At 35.0% G+C, this 18,427-nt stretch overlaps 1 protein-coding gene across 7 annotated transcripts in view; it reads left to right on the top strand.

Annotated features, from left to right (window-relative positions):
* The window catches only part of PTPN13 (protein tyrosine phosphatase non-receptor type 13), a 230,931-nt gene that overhangs the window by 113,485 nt on the left and 99,019 nt on the right, over positions 1 to 18,427 (top strand). For 6 of the 7 annotated variants that reach the window (XM_042984238.1, XM_042984236.1, XM_042984234.1 and 3 more), the window contains exon 7: positions 9,785 to 10,348. The exons of the other annotated variant lie outside the window; for it this stretch is intronic. In XM_042984238.1, coding sequence (XP_042840172.1) covers positions 9,785 to 10,348 — 564 coding nt within the window. The remainder of the gene's footprint in view (positions 1 to 9,784; positions 10,349 to 18,427) is intronic. 7 annotated transcript variants of the gene reach the window in all.

The following is an 18,427-nucleotide window of genomic DNA, read 5'->3' as shown; positions in this document are numbered from 1 at the left end:
TAATGGTTTAGTTAGTTAAGTGGCTGTTTTGGTACTTCTGTTTTACTTATGGAATAAGGACTACTTTTTTGAAAAAGTACCTTTGCTTTCAGATCATCAATATAATCAATTTATTTCTAGTTACATAAGGTTACTTTTCTAATACATATATTATTTATGCATGGGTCAAAAAAACAGAAGGCAGACTATATGTGTGTATATATATATATGTGTGTATATATATATACACTATATAGTATAATGTAGTATAGTTTTAAAATAAAGGGAAATATTTTTACCTTCTTCTTTTAGGTAAAAATATTTCCCTTTATTTTAAAACTATACTACAACTTGAGATATTGATATAGCGTGAACCTTGGTGCCAAGAAGAGCAGCATTTTGTTAATCCATCAACTTTCAGTCAGTCTCCTGTTTTAGAGCTGAATAATAATAGAAAATTATAGTTAAATGTCAATGGCAAGCTGGAAGAGTCTTTTTCAAGAAGACATAGTGAACACTTTAATAAGTGAATGTTAGATTTAAAAGAAATTTTTCTTTCTTTTCTTTCTCTTATTTATCATCTTTCTGGTTTCTCCTCCCTTTCCCCCATCCCTCTCTCTCCTTCCCTCACTCTCCGTTTCTCTGTCTTCTTCCTTATTTCTCATTCCTTTTTTTCTCTAATCTTTTTCTGGAATTCCCTTCTATCATCTCCTACTATCATTAAATGGCCATGTTATAGAATTGAAGTTGGTTTTCTTGTTTGTTATTTGTTGAGTTAGTAACTATAATGTTATATTATTAATTGTTAATTTTTAAGTAGTTTTTTCCTTAAAAAAAAAAAATGTTCCTATATATATGAGTCCCCCATTTTATCCCTGTCCATCATATATTCTATAGAAAACAAAAAAGATCATCATGCCATATTTAAAGACTTAAGTGTTAACATTGTTTAGATTGTATTACTTTCAATCACTCAGTCTTATTGTTACAGACAGTAATTATTACATACTATTTTAGTGTTGATAGTTTGAGCTGAATCTATATCTACTCTGAAACATACTTTAAATAGAAGGTTATTTTATTGTCATTTACATTTATCCATATTTATACATATTTTTTAATAAATGTGTATACAAAATTAAGCTTTCTGGACATGTAGATGCTAAGGAAAGAGAATACCTATTATATTAAGCACACTAGTTTTTGTAGATGAAAAATGAATATTTGTCAATTCAATGGATATGAGAAAAAGTTTTATAAGACTATTAGATTTCATAATACATTTGTAATACAATTTTAATGGTTCCATAAAGAAATATATAAGACTCTATGATTTATTGTTTTAGATAATCTATGTTTAAACATTAAGTTGTATGCAAAGTAAAAAAAAAAAAAAGCTGTAGTTCACCATCTTGGCTCATATTATTAGACTATTTTCTTACTATAAAAACAAATATATCAGAAGTTTTAGGGGCGCCTGGGTGGCTTAGTCAGTTAAGCATCTGACTCTTGATTTTGACTCAAGTCATGATCTCATGGTTTGTGAGTTTGAGCCCCACTGAATCAGGCTCACGCTTGACATTGCAGAAGAGCCTAGTTGGGATTCTCTCTCTGTCCCTCCCGCACTCACACACATGCACTTTCTCTCTCCCTCTCTCTCAAAATAAACTTTAAAAAAAGCTTTAAACGAAATTATTAATGCCTTTTGTGATTTTGTTTTTATAATATTAAGAGGTATTCAGTATTATTATCTAACAGTTCTTTAGAATGCTTATGATTCATAGACTATCCAAATGCAGATAATTTTGGCTTGACTGTAGTGAGTTTAAAATTTTGACAGAGAAATCTTTAGACTGTCCATTGATTTTATATCCAGTCATATCCTTTTATTGGAGAATTAAATCTCTATACCAATACTCAGGAGAATTTGTAAGGAATTACAATTTATCATTCAAGATAAACCAAATTTTGTTTGTGTTTACATTTTGGATAGAATTAGAGGTCCTTATACTTAAACAATAGCCTTTTTTAGATCACGTGTCATGGAAGAGTATTCCTCAGTTCTTAGCCATTGCTTTGCACAGTAGTATTACTGCTCGAGGGCTCTCTTAATTACCTTTAACAAATGTATAAAACCACATCTCAAAGATAGAATCAATATAATATACCACTTATAGCCAGTACCAGACAAGCAATTAGCAGCTAATAGTCAATGGTATATACTAATATAGCATATATAGTTAATATAAAAACTTTAAGATTAAAAAAATTACCTTGTGAAGAAGAAATATTCTTCTAGGACACCAGTGTTACTTTTGGGCAGTGCCAGGGTTTGGTTTTGTGTTGTTGTGTTTGTTTGTTTGTTTGTTTGTTTGTTGTTTTAATGCTTGCTTGCTTATTTATTCATTCATTCATTCATTCATTCATTCATTCATTCATTTATTTATTTTGAGAGAAAGGGAGAGTGTGGGCAGGGAGGGGGCAAAGACAGAATCCCAAGCAGACTCCGCAATGTCAGTGCAGAGCCTCATGTGTGGCTGAATTCCATGAGATCGTGACCTGAGCCGAAATCAAGAGTCGAACACCTAACCAGCTGAGCCGCCCAGGTGCCCAGGCAGTGCCAGTTCTTAACTGTCAGTGGCCACTTGCAGCACAGGGCCTTGTTATACTACATCAGTACTAAAACATTCTCTTTGATGCAAACCAACCTGAAACCTTTATGTAGTGATAGCTTTAGTTTATTAGGTTCCTAGCCACAGTTTTCAGAAAAGAAAATTTCAAAATGGGCAGTGAGATACAAAATTAGGTTAAAAGAAGTAAGCGATTTTAGGGTTAACGCCTGTATCTAAGTGATTTGGTCGTCAGATTGAAACTTAACAATGACATTTTTTATCTATCAGTAAATGACCTTAAAAGGTCTTTCCTCGTATCTTACCTCTCAGATCTGTTACAAAAGCTTAAGGCCTAGGGGCGCCTGGGTGGCTCAGTCGGTTAAGCGTCCGACTTCAGCTCAGGTCACGATCTCGCAGTCTGTGAGTTCAAGCCCCACGTCAGGCTCTGGGCTGATGGCTCAGAGCCTGGAGCCTGCTTCCGATTCTGTGTCTCCCTCTCTCTCTGCCCCTCCCCCGTTCATGCTCTGTCTCTCTCTGTCTCAAAAATAAATAAACGTTAAAAAAAATAAAAAAAAACAAAAGCTTAAGGCCTAAACTATTGGGCTGTCTGCCCCCATTTTGTTATTTTATACTGCCAATGCTGATAAAATGGCTTCAGTAAGCAGAAAGAAATCAAACGTTTCCTGCCAAGCTTAAGGCAGAAACCTACACCGTGATCAGATCAGCATGATAGTGCTTCAGAACTTGGGCGTATTGACAATATCATGTTTCCTTTTTTATGTACTTGAACACACTTGTGAGGACAGATGGGTAATCGGGGAGCCTCTTTTAATACTGAAATGTCATTTTGAACTTAGCTTCTAGGGGACACTTGAATTTTTGAGTCTTGTCTGAGTGGAAAGGTGAATGATGGTATCCAAGTAAGGATGATGTTAATCATATGTAACAAAAATAATTAAACACAATGTACTTTACAAGGGAGATTTTTTTTTAATTTAGCTAAAATAAATGGACTATGTTCTATTAGGAAGACTTTTTATATTCTTAAAATCTTTTATTTTTATTTATTTTCCCCATTTAGTTTTTAGCAAGCTGTGTATTCTCCAGAAGGAAAATGTTTATGGATTCATTTTATATTTGGATGCTCATAATTGTATGTAAAATAATTGTGTCTGTAAACTCTCTCTGAACTCAGAGCCTTTTTGAGAGATGAAAAATCCACCTGTAGTCACCATTTATCCTGTTTTGAATAATTTGATTTTTTTAAATTATACAATCTAAACTTTTGTTGGAGATCTTTTGATTTCTGGTTTCATGATTTCTTCTCAAAGGAACTTTTAAATTCCCCCTTGGTAGATAATTATATGCTGAGGAAAATAAAGCAGAAATGAAAGGGAGGAGGAATTTAGAATTTTATGTTGCCCTTATTCAGAAGATCTCATAATAATTCATTAGGGGTTAGTTCATTTATCCTGTCCTCTTTAAGAAGAAAGCATAACAAGTTATGTCCACGGTTTTGTAAATGAAGTGAGAAACATAGATATTAAGTGGCTTGCCCAAGCTCATGGATTGAATTTGGTAAAGCTAGAATTAAAACCCAGGTGTTTTGACAGTAATCTTTCTGGTAAATTATGCTACCTAAATTGGCTTTAAAAGGTTTCAAGAAGTTATGCATTCAATCCATTCTACAATCATTCTTTTGGAACGTCTTTAATCAGGAACTAGAAATACAAAAACAGGTAAGACATGGTTTCTTATGTTATTGTTCCAGTGGGGGAGGGGTGAGGAAATGAGTGGGAGTGATGACAGATACCAATATAATGGATAATTTTAATATAGTGAAAGAAATGTCCTAAGAGAGGGTCAGAATGCTCTATGAATATAGTGACAGGAGCTAGTAATTCTCCCAGGATGGGAAAATATTAAAGAAGTTTCCACCTGAACGCTTTTAAGAGTAGTTCCAATGGCACTGCCTTCAGAAATAATTAACTTCCTATAATCAAAATGGGTAGTGAGCACAGCTCTTAGATGTACTTAATGTTTTCAGTGCTGTTTACTGCCTGTTAAATAAAATAATTGTAATAGCCCAGCTATTATATATATATATATATATATATATATATATATATATATATATATATATAATACATATAATAAAAATATCTGGAAAGCAGTTGAAGAAATTGCACTTTATGCAGCCTCAAATAAAGTTAGTAAGTAAGGGGCACTGGTGTTAACAACAGTACATGGTTCTCGCTCGTCTAACAGACTTGCGCACCTAATAAATGAGTCTGGAATTCCATGTTTCTCCTCACTTAAAGGGCCAGATTCTATATTTGAACAGATTGGTGATATTTTTCCCACAGTGCTTTAGCAATTCAAGGCAACCATGATATGTTATTTGATGTTGTATATATTTTATCCACTTGTGAAATGTTAATCAGGCAAATACATACCCAGTTGTATAGTTGAAGATAATGAGTATCATTGACATGACAAAATGCACTGAGACTCCTGCCAGTTAGTAATATGTGATTTAAAAATGGTGTGTTTAGGGGCGCCTGGGTGGCTCAGTCGGTTAAGCGTCTGACTTTGGCTCAGGTCATGATCTCACAGTCTGTGGGTTCAAGCCCCGCATCAGGCTCTGTGCTGACAGCTCAGAGCCTGGATCCTGCTTCTGATTCTGTGTCTCCCTCTCTTCTCTGCCCCTCCCCTGCTCATGCTGTCTCTCTCTGTCGCAAAAATAAATAAAAACATTAAAGAAAAAAAATTTTTTTTAATGGTGTGTTTATACCAGCCCAAATCCATCTCTCTGTTACCTACCTGAAGGTTGTCTTTTTTTTTTTTTTTTTTTTTTTCCTCATCTAAAAAGCAAACAAAAGCAGTCATAAGCCAATAGACCCACTGGAGAAAACACTCCAAACATCTCTTTCCTAACCCTTCTTTTTTCTTCCTTAAAAAATGATCTACACTCAGTTTCTGCCTTTAACGCTTTTGTGGTTCATAGCTCTTACAATTTTACTTTAGAGCATATACATACCAAGTATATACATATCACTTTGAACCTTGTTTCACATGACCACAATTTTTTGCCCATTTTCCTCAAGAGTATCAATCCCTCCCCCGTCCTTTCTTTCTCACTCCCCTTCCTATTTCACCATTCCTTCGTTTTATTGGCTACCAGAAGAGACATTATTATGGTTCAAAACTATCTTTTATTAGTAATAGTCATGAGACTTTAAGTTGGCTATCATAATGTGATTTTCAGACATGGAGAGCAAATTGAACCATGGTTAAATTTGGCATATTTTGTAGATGGAGAGCACCAAAGTAGTGCAAACTTTTAAATGGATTATTTTCTTTTATTTATTTTTTAAATTTTTTTTAATGTTTATTTATTTTTGAGAGACAGAGTGCAAGCAGAGGAAGGGCAGAGAGAGAGGGAGACACAGAATCTGAAACAGGCTCCAGGCTCTGAGCTGTCAGCACAGAGCCCGATGCAGGGCTCAAACCCATGAACCTTGAGATCATGACCTGAGCTGAAGTCGGACGCTTAATTGACTGAGCCACCCAGGCGCCTCTTAAATGGATTATTTTCATTATAATTTTGTCTGACCTCACAGAATTTAAAAATGATAACTTTCTGGACTTTTAATAAATAGGAACTGAAATATTTTTATATCTACTACTTTGCATAAAGACAAAAACCTAGCATTTATAGAGCAGTAGTTATCCAAGAACCACCTTATTAGCAATTAGTTTTAAATTTTATATGGCTGGTGAGAAGACACAGTGCTTTTAGGATCCCATGGCCCATTAATATATTGTTAGTAAATACTAATGACCTAAAAAAGAATGATAAATCTACCTGTTACAGATAGAATAAACTCATGGCTCATATGGTGATTATTTCAATAGTGGTCAGAGTAGGCCTCACTGAAGAAGTTATATTTAAAATAAAAGTATAGGATAAGAAACAACTAATCATGAGAAAGGTCTGGACCATTCAGGCCAAAGAAAACAATATGTATAAATGTCCTAACATAGAAGAGAGCTTAACAAGAAAACCTGTGGCCTGGATGGAATAAAAGAAGTGGAGATGAGACTAAGAAAGATTCAAACAGCAGACCTGAAAGGAGTCCGATTTTATTTTGAGTATAATACTATGCCTTTGAGACTTATTAAAAAAGGTAGTGGCATCATGGAATTTATCTTTAAGAAGATAACTCTGACTGCTGAGTAGAGAGTGGATTGAATGAAGAAAGAATGGGGTTGGATGAAGAAAGAATGGGGGAGGGCTATCCAGAAGCCATTGCAGTTTTCTAGTCAAGTGGTAATGTTAACTGGGAATAGGGTGATGCCAGTGAAAATCGAAATAATCACATGGAGTAAGTTATCTTTGAGAAGTTAAATAGTCAGTACTTCTGATGGATTTGATATGGGCAGTAAGGATGATGAAGGATTTCAGGGTGGTGCCTTTATTTCTGTTTTGAGCAATCAATTGGATAATGATGCCACTTTCTGTAATTGGAAAGATTGGCGTTGAGTGGATATCTCTGGATGTAGGAAGCAAAAAGTTGGTTTTCAGCATGTTCAGGTTGAGGTGCTTCTAAGATTTAGTAATAGAAGTTCCAACTATGTAATAATGGAGCTCCCAGAAGACATTGGTGCCAAGAATTTAAATTCGGGAGTTATCAGTATATAGATAATACTTAAAGCCTTGTTAGCAGATGAAATTATATAAGAAAAGAGTGAAAAGATAGGGTTCTAAAACTGATATCTGAGGACATCCAACATTTGAATATCTGATAGAGGAGGAAAAAGCAAAGACTAAGAATGAGCAATCTAAGAAGTAGGAGAAAACACTCTTGTAAAGAGAGGATTGTTCTTTATTAAGTGACTGTCATCACCATCAGTTGTTGCTGATGGGTAGTTGTTGCTGTAGAGGTAGGTAGGATATGGATATAAAATCATTGGATTTGTTAATATGGGGGACATTAGTGATACATAAGGAGAGTTGCCCAGGTGTGGAGGAGTTGGAAGTTGGCTAAAGTGAGACTACTGAATGCGAAGTAAGAAATTGGAGACAGCAGTGGCAAGAGGGAAATGTGGTAACAGGGTAGAGGTTTTGTTTAGTTTGCTTTTTATTACAGAGACATTAAAGCATGTTTATGTACTAATGGTAATGACTCAATAGAAAGAGGGGTTAATTAACATGGAGGACGGAAGTTAACCAAAGAAGCAAAATCTCTGATAACATGAAAGGAGAGGGGATTGAACACGTATTGGGAATTGGCCTTCACCTGGTAAAAGATTTCATCTTTTGAAACAAGGGAAAAGATTGGCAGACATGGGTAGATGTGTAGAATTAGCCATGGAAAAGTGAGAAAGCTCTCTTCTGACAGATTCTATTTTCTGGTTGGAATATGAGATAAGATCATCAGAAAAAAGAAGAGGGAATTAAGGTGGGAAAATTGAAGAATGAGAAAAAGTGCAGCATGGTAGAGAGTGAGTGAAATTACTATTAACACATGGTGCTGAGTGTCCAACTTGTTTGACTATGAACTTATGACATTGCCAAAATACTCACTTGTTTGATTTTCTAAGTTTGGCTACTTGTTGGTAGCTAAGTGGTAAAAGAAAGCAGATTGTTGAGTTCGTCTGTGGTTGTATGACCCTTAAGTCCTTTCAATTCTTATTTTTTATCTAATGTATTCTATCAATTTTGAAGAATATCTGTTCTACATTTTTAATAAAATTCTAAATTAATGAGTTTCAATATGTGGTTTAAGAATGTGATTTATCTCTAAAATACTGTAACATATACATGTGTTTATCAGTTTTAAATTAGATTAGAAGCTAGAGTCTGTGATAATCTATGTCTAGATGTGGTGTGGTGTATTCTCAGTGATCTTGATATGACATGCCCCAAATATTGATGTTATACTTATTTGCATTTAAAAAGATCCATGTTCAGGGAAACATGAGTTGCAAGAAAAGCAAAGTATTTGAATCGAATTCTCCAGTAAGCAATTATTTGTGGACCATTCTGAAATAAATTCACTTTTCTAAGATTTTTAAAGTAAAATTTGAAGTCAGGGAATTAAAGCTTATAGCTATTGCCCTGAAGAGGCAATTGACTTATACAGACGAATTACTAAGCAATTTAGTATTACTAGGAAAGTTTTAGTCATTATTTTATATTGTGTACATAGCAAATAGGTTATTAGAGAGGGATCACAGAAAGTCACACAGGAAATCTTCAGTGTTCATGGGCTACTGGGTTAGTAACTCTGAAGTATTTTTCTACATTTCTTTTTCTATAGTGGAGCCATAAATATATGACTTTTTTATTCACTTTATGGATTTCAAAAATTAATTTCTGGTTGGGCATTTTTGCTGTGTCTCAATGCATTTTTAGACTGGTGCCTTAGAAAAATTAGAATGGCTTACCAGTTTTTAACTACATCAAAGACTAAAGAATAAAAAGACTTTATTCCACTTGACAAATATTGATGCATTATGTTTAAGACAAAAACTATTTTAGTACATGATGGTCTGCCATGGAAAAGTTAAGTTTTTTTACATAATTTAAACAATCAAATTATCTGGATTTCAAACGCTTCTGAAAACATATCTAATTATAATAAAATTTTGATACTTAAGGATTCTAAATGCTACAGTCCTTTTTTCATCCAGAATATAGCAAGAATTCTTTGTTTCTTCTTTAAAAATATTTACTTAAATGACCAGAAAATACCAAGGCTTTATGTTGAAGTGATACATGTTTGAATTATACCTTTAGAAGTTAAAGGAGTATACTCTACCTTCTATTATTGTGCCAAATCATTTCATGGATAATTAATATTCTGCCAAATTGGATAGTATCAGAAACTTTTGTCTAGTCTATTTTTTAAAACCAAATAATTCACCTTTGAACATAAAATAACACTGCTCAAAAAAGTAAGTTCACTACATTCTTGTTTTCGTTAGGTAAGAAACATTGGACCATGAAAAGTTACACAAACATAACTTCTCTTTCCACTTTCACTATCGGCACCATCCCATGTCATCTCTGTTCCTCCATTAGGAAATTTAGAAAATTACCAGCACTTTCACTGTCAATAGTAAGATTACATTCCAGTTATTTTCTAAAAATTCTGTACATACATGATAGATTCTTATCATTCCAGGAAGAAGCGCTACTTCTGATGTACTAGACATACACAAGTCTCCATTCTCTCATCAGACCTTTCTTAACAAAGGGCTTAGTAAATCTATGGGATTTCTGTCCATCAGAGATACACAAGATGAGGAAGATTATTTCAAGGACATTTCATCAGATAATAATTCTGCACGTGAAGATTCTGAAAATACCTGTTCCCCTTACCAGTTCAAAACTAGTGGCCCAGAAAAAAAAACTATCCCTGGTATTGATGTGCTTCCCAAGAAGAAGATTTGGGCTTCATCCATGGACTTGCTTTGCACAGATGAGAGAGACTTTTCTGGGGAAACTGGTGGATTCCGACAATATCTCCCTGAGGCAGTAACAGTGAGGACTTCAACTACTCCTAGAAAAAAGGAGGCAAGATACTCAGATGGAAGCATAGCCTTGGATATCTTTGGCCCTCAGAAAGTGGATCCAATGTTTCATACTCGAGAATTGCCCACTTCCTCAGCAATATCAAGCGCTTTGGACCGAATCCGAGAGAGACAAAAGAAACTTCAGGTTCTAAGAGAAGCCATGAATGTAGAAGGTTAGTAATTTTGTGTGTGTTTGAGAGAAAATTGAATTGAAATATTTAAAATTGTGTTTTGAAATAAAGAAGGGTTATTAAACCATTCCACAAGTCTTATTTCCACTGTCAAACCTTTATACCCAGGTTAGTCTCTTTGTCGGTTTCTGTTCTCCTTTCCACCAAAACTGTAATCGAACTGTATTGCTCCCACAAAGTCATCTCTAGTAAGCATCCTAGTCTGGGCACTTTATAGCCCTACAATATTTGGGGTAGTAGATTTTTTTAAGATTGTAATCTTCTCAAGGCAGGAGCCATATTTTCTTCTTCTTTTTAATCCTCCACAGCACCGTCTATCATGCACTGTCTCATAAGAGGCTTCCCTAAAGGACTGGTTCATGGCAATAAGAGGCAGTTAATCAAAATCAGAAACTCTAGGGAGGCAGAGTGGCATGGTGATAATGCAATAGTTCCCAAACCACCAGCTTCAAGAAACAAACTTAGGGACATAACTCCTGAAGATCATAATTTGTTTGCTCTAGAATGAAGTTTTAAATCGATATTTTAAAAGTCATAGTATTTAGGTTTATAGATCTAAAGACAGACAGCCTAGGTTTGAATTATCTATTGCATCAGTAGCTACATGATCCTTACTTCGGCGACTGGGCTTAATCCCTCCAAACGTAAGTTACCCCATCTGTAAAATGTGCTTAACCAAAATAGATGAATTAGGTAATAAATGTGAAGTGATTAATAAATCAAATTATTACAATGTTAGTATGAGAGGCATAAAAACAACTTTATAAATGATAAATTCCTTTTTTTAAATGTTTATTTATTTATCTTTGAGAGAGAACAGGGACTGGGGAGGGGCAGAGAGAGAGGGAGGGAGACAGAGAATCTGAAGCAGGCTAAGTGCTATCAGCACAAAGCCTGGCATGGGGCTCAAACCCATGAACTGTGAGATCATGACCTGAGCCAAAGTCAGGCACTCAACCCACTGAGCCACCCAGGTGCCCCTATAAATGATAAATTCTTATTATTTGCAGGACAGAGCTCTGGTTCAAAATACCTGATTCACACACAAACCTCAATATATTGAGTAGAATAAAATTATGTTTTAGACATATGGATAGAGGCCATTTTTAACTTAAATAAATGGAAGAGAAAACAAAATTAGATTTACCAATCTAATCCTCTACATTTTTGAAGATTAAAGCTATGTTATCTTCCTTTGCCTCCCAGACAAACTTTGGGACATAGTTCAAATGTCACTTTAAGGTGCCTTCTAGTTTAGCAAGAGTAGTGACATAATCAATCGTCATATTCATGTTTAAGGCCATTGTTCCAGTGGAATATTTTTGATTCATAGATTACCTTTAAAGTGCTTTGCTAAAGGTTTGTTCTGTTACTTAAGCTTAAGCATAGCCCTGGGCTGAACATACTCTACATGTTGTACTTTACTTCTAATAAAAGAAGCTTTGCTTCTTTTTTTTCAATTCAGGAATTGCAAATTAGTGATGAATTTGAAATAAAGGAAATTATCAAACACTTAATTGATATGGGTATGTGTGTGTATATATATATATATATATATATATATACACACACATATATACATACATGTATATATACACATATATGTATATATATACGTGTATGTATATATGCATTTTTAAAAATTAGCCACCTTTATGAGATTGTTGTATATAATCTTGATCTGAAAACTTTCAAGGACAGAAAATAAGAACTTAGAAATGTGTCTTATGCATGATTTTACTGTTTAACTCTGATCAGTAAACTTTTAGAGTTATGACAGCAAACAATAGGCACTTTCTATAGCTTAAGGTCTCCTCTTTCAGAAGTTGTACTTCATGATTATTTAATGTTACACAACAGCTAGCATATGAATAAAAACGTCGCCTGACCTTCTTATGAACATGCCTTCATAGAGACATTGATGTGAAGAATTCTTGCCCATCATGGACAAAAAAAAAAAAAAACTAAACCCTTAATTATTCAAGTAGATAAAACCATGATAGTCTCAGAGTATAAACAGTGGAGATACATACCGATATAGACGACTAGTTCTAACATATATGTGTTTTTTAACATGTGAAATATATTTTCTTAACATGCAAATATTAAAAATTAACTCATAATTTCTAATGTTCTCGTGTGTGTTTCAAAAGAATATTTACTTATTATTTGGTAAATGAATAGTAGTGTGTATTAGTGAAGTCTGAGGAAAAATGTGTTTCTTTTAACCCCTTGAACCTTGGTTTGAGAGTTAAACAGTAAGAAATTAAACACTAATGGAAATATATTTAATCTGTTAAATTTCACTACAGTAGTCTGATATATTTTGTTTGAATAGGTAATTTTTTATTACCTATAAAATGAGTATTAAGCTAAGCAGTGTCCTAGTTTGCATATGAGCCTTTTATCAGGGATTGTGTGCCAAGCACATGTAAAAGAAACTTGTTTGCATCTTGTTTCCAAATATACATGTATATCTACAAAGATGATGCATATAATGTTATTGATACTTATTGGTTAAAAATGTTAACTTGTTATGAAACCTATCTTCCAGATTAGGAATTTTATATTTATTACAAGAAATACAAAAAAGATTTCTTTTTCAAAATAAAATATGCTTTGAATTGTTTGATTCAGGACCATTTCCATTCTGAAAGGCTATTGACAAATTTCCAAAAACATTTGTTCTCACAAAGAATCTATACATTTTTTCCCAGAGTATATTTTATAATCAAGTTAAACAAAACACCTTGAAAATGTTGGTATATTATGGAAATGCTTACACCATCTTAAAAAAACTCCATTATTATACAGTAACTTGTAAATAGTAATAAATTATATTTGCTTTAGACGAAAAATATTCTTCAAAAAGAATGTTTCATGCTTATAATTCAAAAGCAATTACTCTTAGTTACTTAGTTGAATACTTTGCTGGTTTTATGCTGTGTTTTTTCTAAAAGTGAAATAATTTATATTAGCTGTTCAAATACAATTGCAGATTGCTATACAGAGATTTTAGCTAGTATACAAAGGAGAAAAAAGAATTGAAAATGATACAAATCCCATTTATTTCATTTAATTCTCATGAAAAGTAAGCTCCATAGATCCCTTTTATGTGTGAGAAATCAAGTAGAACAGTGGATATTATTAATGTACACCTATCTTTTTAAATATTCTTGTTCTGAAGCATTTAATGGGGCACGTGGGTGGCTCAGTGGGTTAAGCTTCCAACTCTTGGTTTCCGCTCAGGCTATGATCTCATGGTTCATAGAATCGAGCCCCACTTGGGGCTGTCTGCTGGGAGCAAGGAGCCTGCTTGGGATTCTTCCTCTCTGCCTCTCTCTGCTGCTTCCCAGCTTGCACAGCACACTCACTCTCTCTCAAAATAAATAAACTTAAAAAAAAAATAATAAAACATTTAAAAAAATTAATAGTGCTCTGTACAATTTTTGTGATCTTTAAATTCGGCAGTTGCTACTGGCTACCAATAATTTTTGAATTAGAAGAGGTCTTGGAGCTCAATATCCCTGAGCTTGTGAAGATTTAATGACTTACCCAAGATCACATAAGCAGTTAATGATAGTTTCCGTCATTGTGGGAGTTTGTGGATTTACATCTAGATTTGGGAGCTCCAGTATAAGAATTTCCAACTACATGCTACTTCCTAATTTTGAAAAAATATGTATTTCAGTATTCATTGGGTTAATAGAGCAATTGGAAGAAAAGAAATTGCTAAATTTCAGTTTGTCCTTTTAGGCATGCAGGGAGGCTCATTGAACTAATGGGAAAGATAGTTATCTCCTCCAACCTCAGATATATAGCCCTTTCCTTAGTCCATCCTCTTGAAAGGAGCCTTTACCCAAATCACCTCTATGGCATCTCCTTAGCTGACATCAATCAGCCAACTAGCACAGGGAAGACCGGAATTTGGTACGGGGAGAAATCTGGATACTATTTAAACCAAACTTCTCATTTTCAAAACCCCGAGTAGACTAGTTTGCCAAAGGAGATACATAATTCATAATTTATAGCAGAGCTGTATTTAGAATCTAGATCTCTTGAAATCCAGAATAAGATTTTTTTCCACTCTGCCATTCTGATTTTAAGCAGAAACAAGATACATTTCAGATACATTGTTTGGAAAATTTATTACTGCCAGGAAAGTTGGACATTCAACTAACCACCTAACAAAACCCTTAATAAAGTCTTTTCCTAATAAAATTATGTAATTTTTAATACAGTAAAACAAGATAGTACAATGAAAAAAAAGGCTCAAGTAAGGCACTTTTAGTTCTTTCTGCAGCAAACCACACTGGATAGGGGTTAAGATGGAGCTCTCTCCTGTGTCGCATGGATTATTGTGGTAGTGTTTTGTGTTGTTGTTGTTTTTTTCTTTAAATTTTTTTAATGTTTATTTATATCTGAAGAAGAGATATACAGAGCATGAGTGGGGAAGGGCAGAGAGAATGGGAGTCACAGAATCCAAAGCAGGCTCCAGGCTCCAAGCTGTCAGCACAGAGCCGGACTCAGGGCCTGAACCCACAAACCATGAGACCATGACCTGAGCTGAAGTCAGACACCCAATCAACCTAGCCACCCAGGCGCCCCTATTGTGGAAGTGTTTTAACAGGGCTTTCCTACAGTAGGATGTAAGACAGTTATCCTGTAGCTGACAAGATAAGAAAGTAAACTATTAAAAAGCTGTGGTTGACATTGAGTGCTCAGATTTCCTTAGAAACAAAACAAGAAAGGAACAGAAAAGACCCCAGGAAAGAAACTATAGAAGTTTAAAAATTATAAATATAAGATTGTTTCTATAATCATTAAGCTAACACTTAATCTTTCAGATAGTTCTCTACACACAGAAAGCAGTAAGGATGGGGCAGGAAGAAACAATAACAGGTTTCTCTTGTGGAAAATAGTTTTAAAATTTGATGTGATTCTGTTTGCTTTATTCTTTTTTTTTTTCAATATATGAAGTTTATTGTCAAATTGGTTTCCATACAACACCCAGTGCTCATCCCAAAAGGTGCCCTCCTCAATACCCATCCCCCACCCTCCCCTCCCTCCCACCCCCCATCAACCCTCAGTTTGTTCTCAGTTTTTAGAGTCTCTTATGCTTTCGCTCTCTTCCACTCTAACCTCTCTTTTCTTTTTTATCCTTCCCCTCCCCCATGGGTTTCTGTTAAGTTTCTCAGGATCCACATAAGAGTGAAACCATATGGTATTTGTCTTTCTCTGTATGGCTTATTTCACTTAGCATCACACTCTCCATTTCCATCCACGTTGCTACAAAGGGCCATCTTTCATTCTTTCTCATTGCCACGTAGTACTCCATTGTGTATATAAACCATAATTTCTTTATCCATTCATCAGTTGATGGACATTTAGGCTCTTTCCATAATTTGGCTATTGTTGAGAGTGCTGCTATAAACATTGGGGTACAAGTGCCCCTATGCATCAGCACTCCTGTATCCCTTGGGTAAATTCCTAGCAGTGCTACTGCTGGGTCGTAGGGTAGGTCTATTTTTAATTTTTTGAGGAACCTCCACACTGTTTTCCAGAGTGGCTGCACCAATTTGCATTCCCACCAACAGTGCAAGAGGGTTCCCATTTCTCCACATCCTCTCCAGCATCCATAGTCTCCTGATTTGTTCATTTTGGCCACTGTGACTGGCGTGAGGTGATATCTGAGTGTGGTTTTGATTTGTATTTCCCTGATGAGGAGCGACGTTGAACATCTTTTCATGTGCCTTGTTGGCCACCCAGATGTCTTCTTTAGAGAAGTGTCTATTCATGTTTTCTGCCCATTTCTTCACTGGGTTATTTGTTTTTCGGGTGTGAAGTTTGGTGAGCTCTTTATAGATTTTGGATACTAGCCCTTTGTCCGATATGTCATTTGCAAATATCTTTTCCCATTCCGTTGGTTGCCTTTTAGTTTTGTTGGTTGTTTCCTTTGCTGTGCAGAAGCTTTTATCTTCATAAGGTCCCAGTAGTTCATTTTTGCTTTTAATTGCCTTGCCTTTGGGGATGTGTCAAGTAAGAAATTGCTACGGCTGAGGTCAGAGAGGTCTTTTCCTGCTTTCTCCTCTAGGGTTTTGATGGTTTCCTGTCTCACATTCAGGTCCTTTATCCATTTTGAGTTTATTTTTGTGAATGGTGTAAGAAAGTGGTCTAGTTTCAATCTTCTGCATGTTGCTGTTCAGTTCTCCCAGCACCATTTGTTAAAGAGACTGTCTTTTTTCCATTGGATATTCTTTCCTGCTTTGTCAAAGATTAGTTGGCCATACTTTTGTGGGTCTAGTTCTGGGGTTTCTATTCTATTCCATTGGTCTATGTGTCTGTTTTTGTGCCAATACCATGCTGTCTTGATGATGACAGCTTTGTAGTAGAGGCTAAAGTCTGGGATTGTGATGCCTCCTGCTTTGGTCTTCTTCTTCAAAATTACTTTGGCTATTCAGGGCGTTTTGTGGTTCCATATGAATTTTAGGATTGCTTGTTCTAGTTTCGAGAAGAATGCTGGTGCAATTTTGATTGGGATTGCATTGAATGTGTAGATAGCTTTGGGTAGTATTGACATTTTGACAATATTTATTCTTCCAATCCATGAGCAGGGAATGTCTTTCCATTTCTTTAAATCTTCTTCAATTACCTTCTTAAGCTTTCTATAGTTTTCAGCATACAGATCTTTTACATCTTTGGTTAGATTTATTCCTAGGTATTTTATGCTTCTTGGTGCAATTGTGAATGGGATCAGTTTCTTTATTTGTCTTTCTGTTGCTTCATTATTAGTGTATAAGAATGCAACTGATTTCTGTACATTGATTTTGTATCCTGCGACTTTGCTAAATTCCTGTATCAGTTCTAGCAGACTTTTGGTGGAGTCTGTCGGGTTTTCCATGTATACTATCATGTCATCTGCAAAAAGTGAAAGCTTGACTTCATCTTTGCCAATTTTGATGCCTTTGATTTCCTGTTGTCTGATTGCTGATGCTAGAACTTCCAACACTATGTTAAACAACAGCGGTGAGAGTGGGCATCCCTGTCGTGTTCCTGATCTCAGGGAAAAAGCTCTCAGTTTTTCCCCATTGAGGATGATGTTAGCTGTGGGCTTTTCATATATGGCTTTTATGATGTTTAAGTATGTTCCTTCTATCCCGACTTTCTCAAGGGTTTTTATTAAGAAAGGGTGCTGGATTTTGTCAAAGGCCTTTTCTGCATCGATTGACAGGATCATATGGTCTTATCTTTTCTTTTATTAATGTGATGTATCACATTGATTGATTTGTGAGTGTTGAACCAGCCCTGCATCCCAGGAATGAATCCCACTTGATCAGGGTGAATAATTCTTTTTATATGCTGTTGAATTCGATTTGCTAGTATCTTATTGAGAATTTTTGCATCCATATTCATCAGGGATATTGGCCTGTAGTTCTCTTTTTTTACTGGGTCTCTGTCTGGTTTAGGAATCAAAGTAATACTGGCTTCATAGAATGAGTCTGGAAGTTTTCATTCCCTTTCTATTTTTTGGAATAGCTTGAGAAGGATAGGTATTATCTCTGCTTTAAACGTCTGGTAGAACTCCCCTGGGAAGCCATCTGGTCCTGGACTCTTATTTGTTGGGAGATTTTTGATGACTGATTCAATTTCTTCACTGGTTATGGGTCTGTTCAAGCTTTCTATTTCCTCCTGATTGAGTTTTGGAAGCGTGTGGGTGTTTAGGAATTTGTCCATTTCTTCCAGGTTGTCCAGTTTGTTGGCATATAATTTTTCATAGTATTCCCTGATAATTGCTTGTATCTCTGAGGGATTGGTTGTAATAATTCCATTTTCATTCATGATTTTATCTATTTGGGTCATCTTCCTTTTCTTTTTGAGAAGTCTGGCTAGAGGTTTGTCAATTTTGTTTATTTTTTTCAAAAAACCAACTCTTGTTTTCGTTGATCTGCTCTACAGTTTTTTTAGATTCTATATTGTTTATTTCTGCTCTGATCTTTATTGTTTCTCTTCTTCTGCTGGGTTTAGGCTGCCTTTGCTGTTCTGCTTCTATTTCCTTTAGGT

Source organism: Panthera tigris, chromosome B1, assembly GCF_018350195.1.
Source record: "Panthera tigris isolate Pti1 chromosome B1, P.tigris_Pti1_mat1.1, whole genome shotgun sequence".
NCBI classification, from domain to species: domain Eukaryota; kingdom Metazoa; phylum Chordata; class Mammalia; order Carnivora; family Felidae; genus Panthera; species Panthera tigris.
This window is presented reverse-complemented; position numbering and strand designations above follow the sequence as displayed.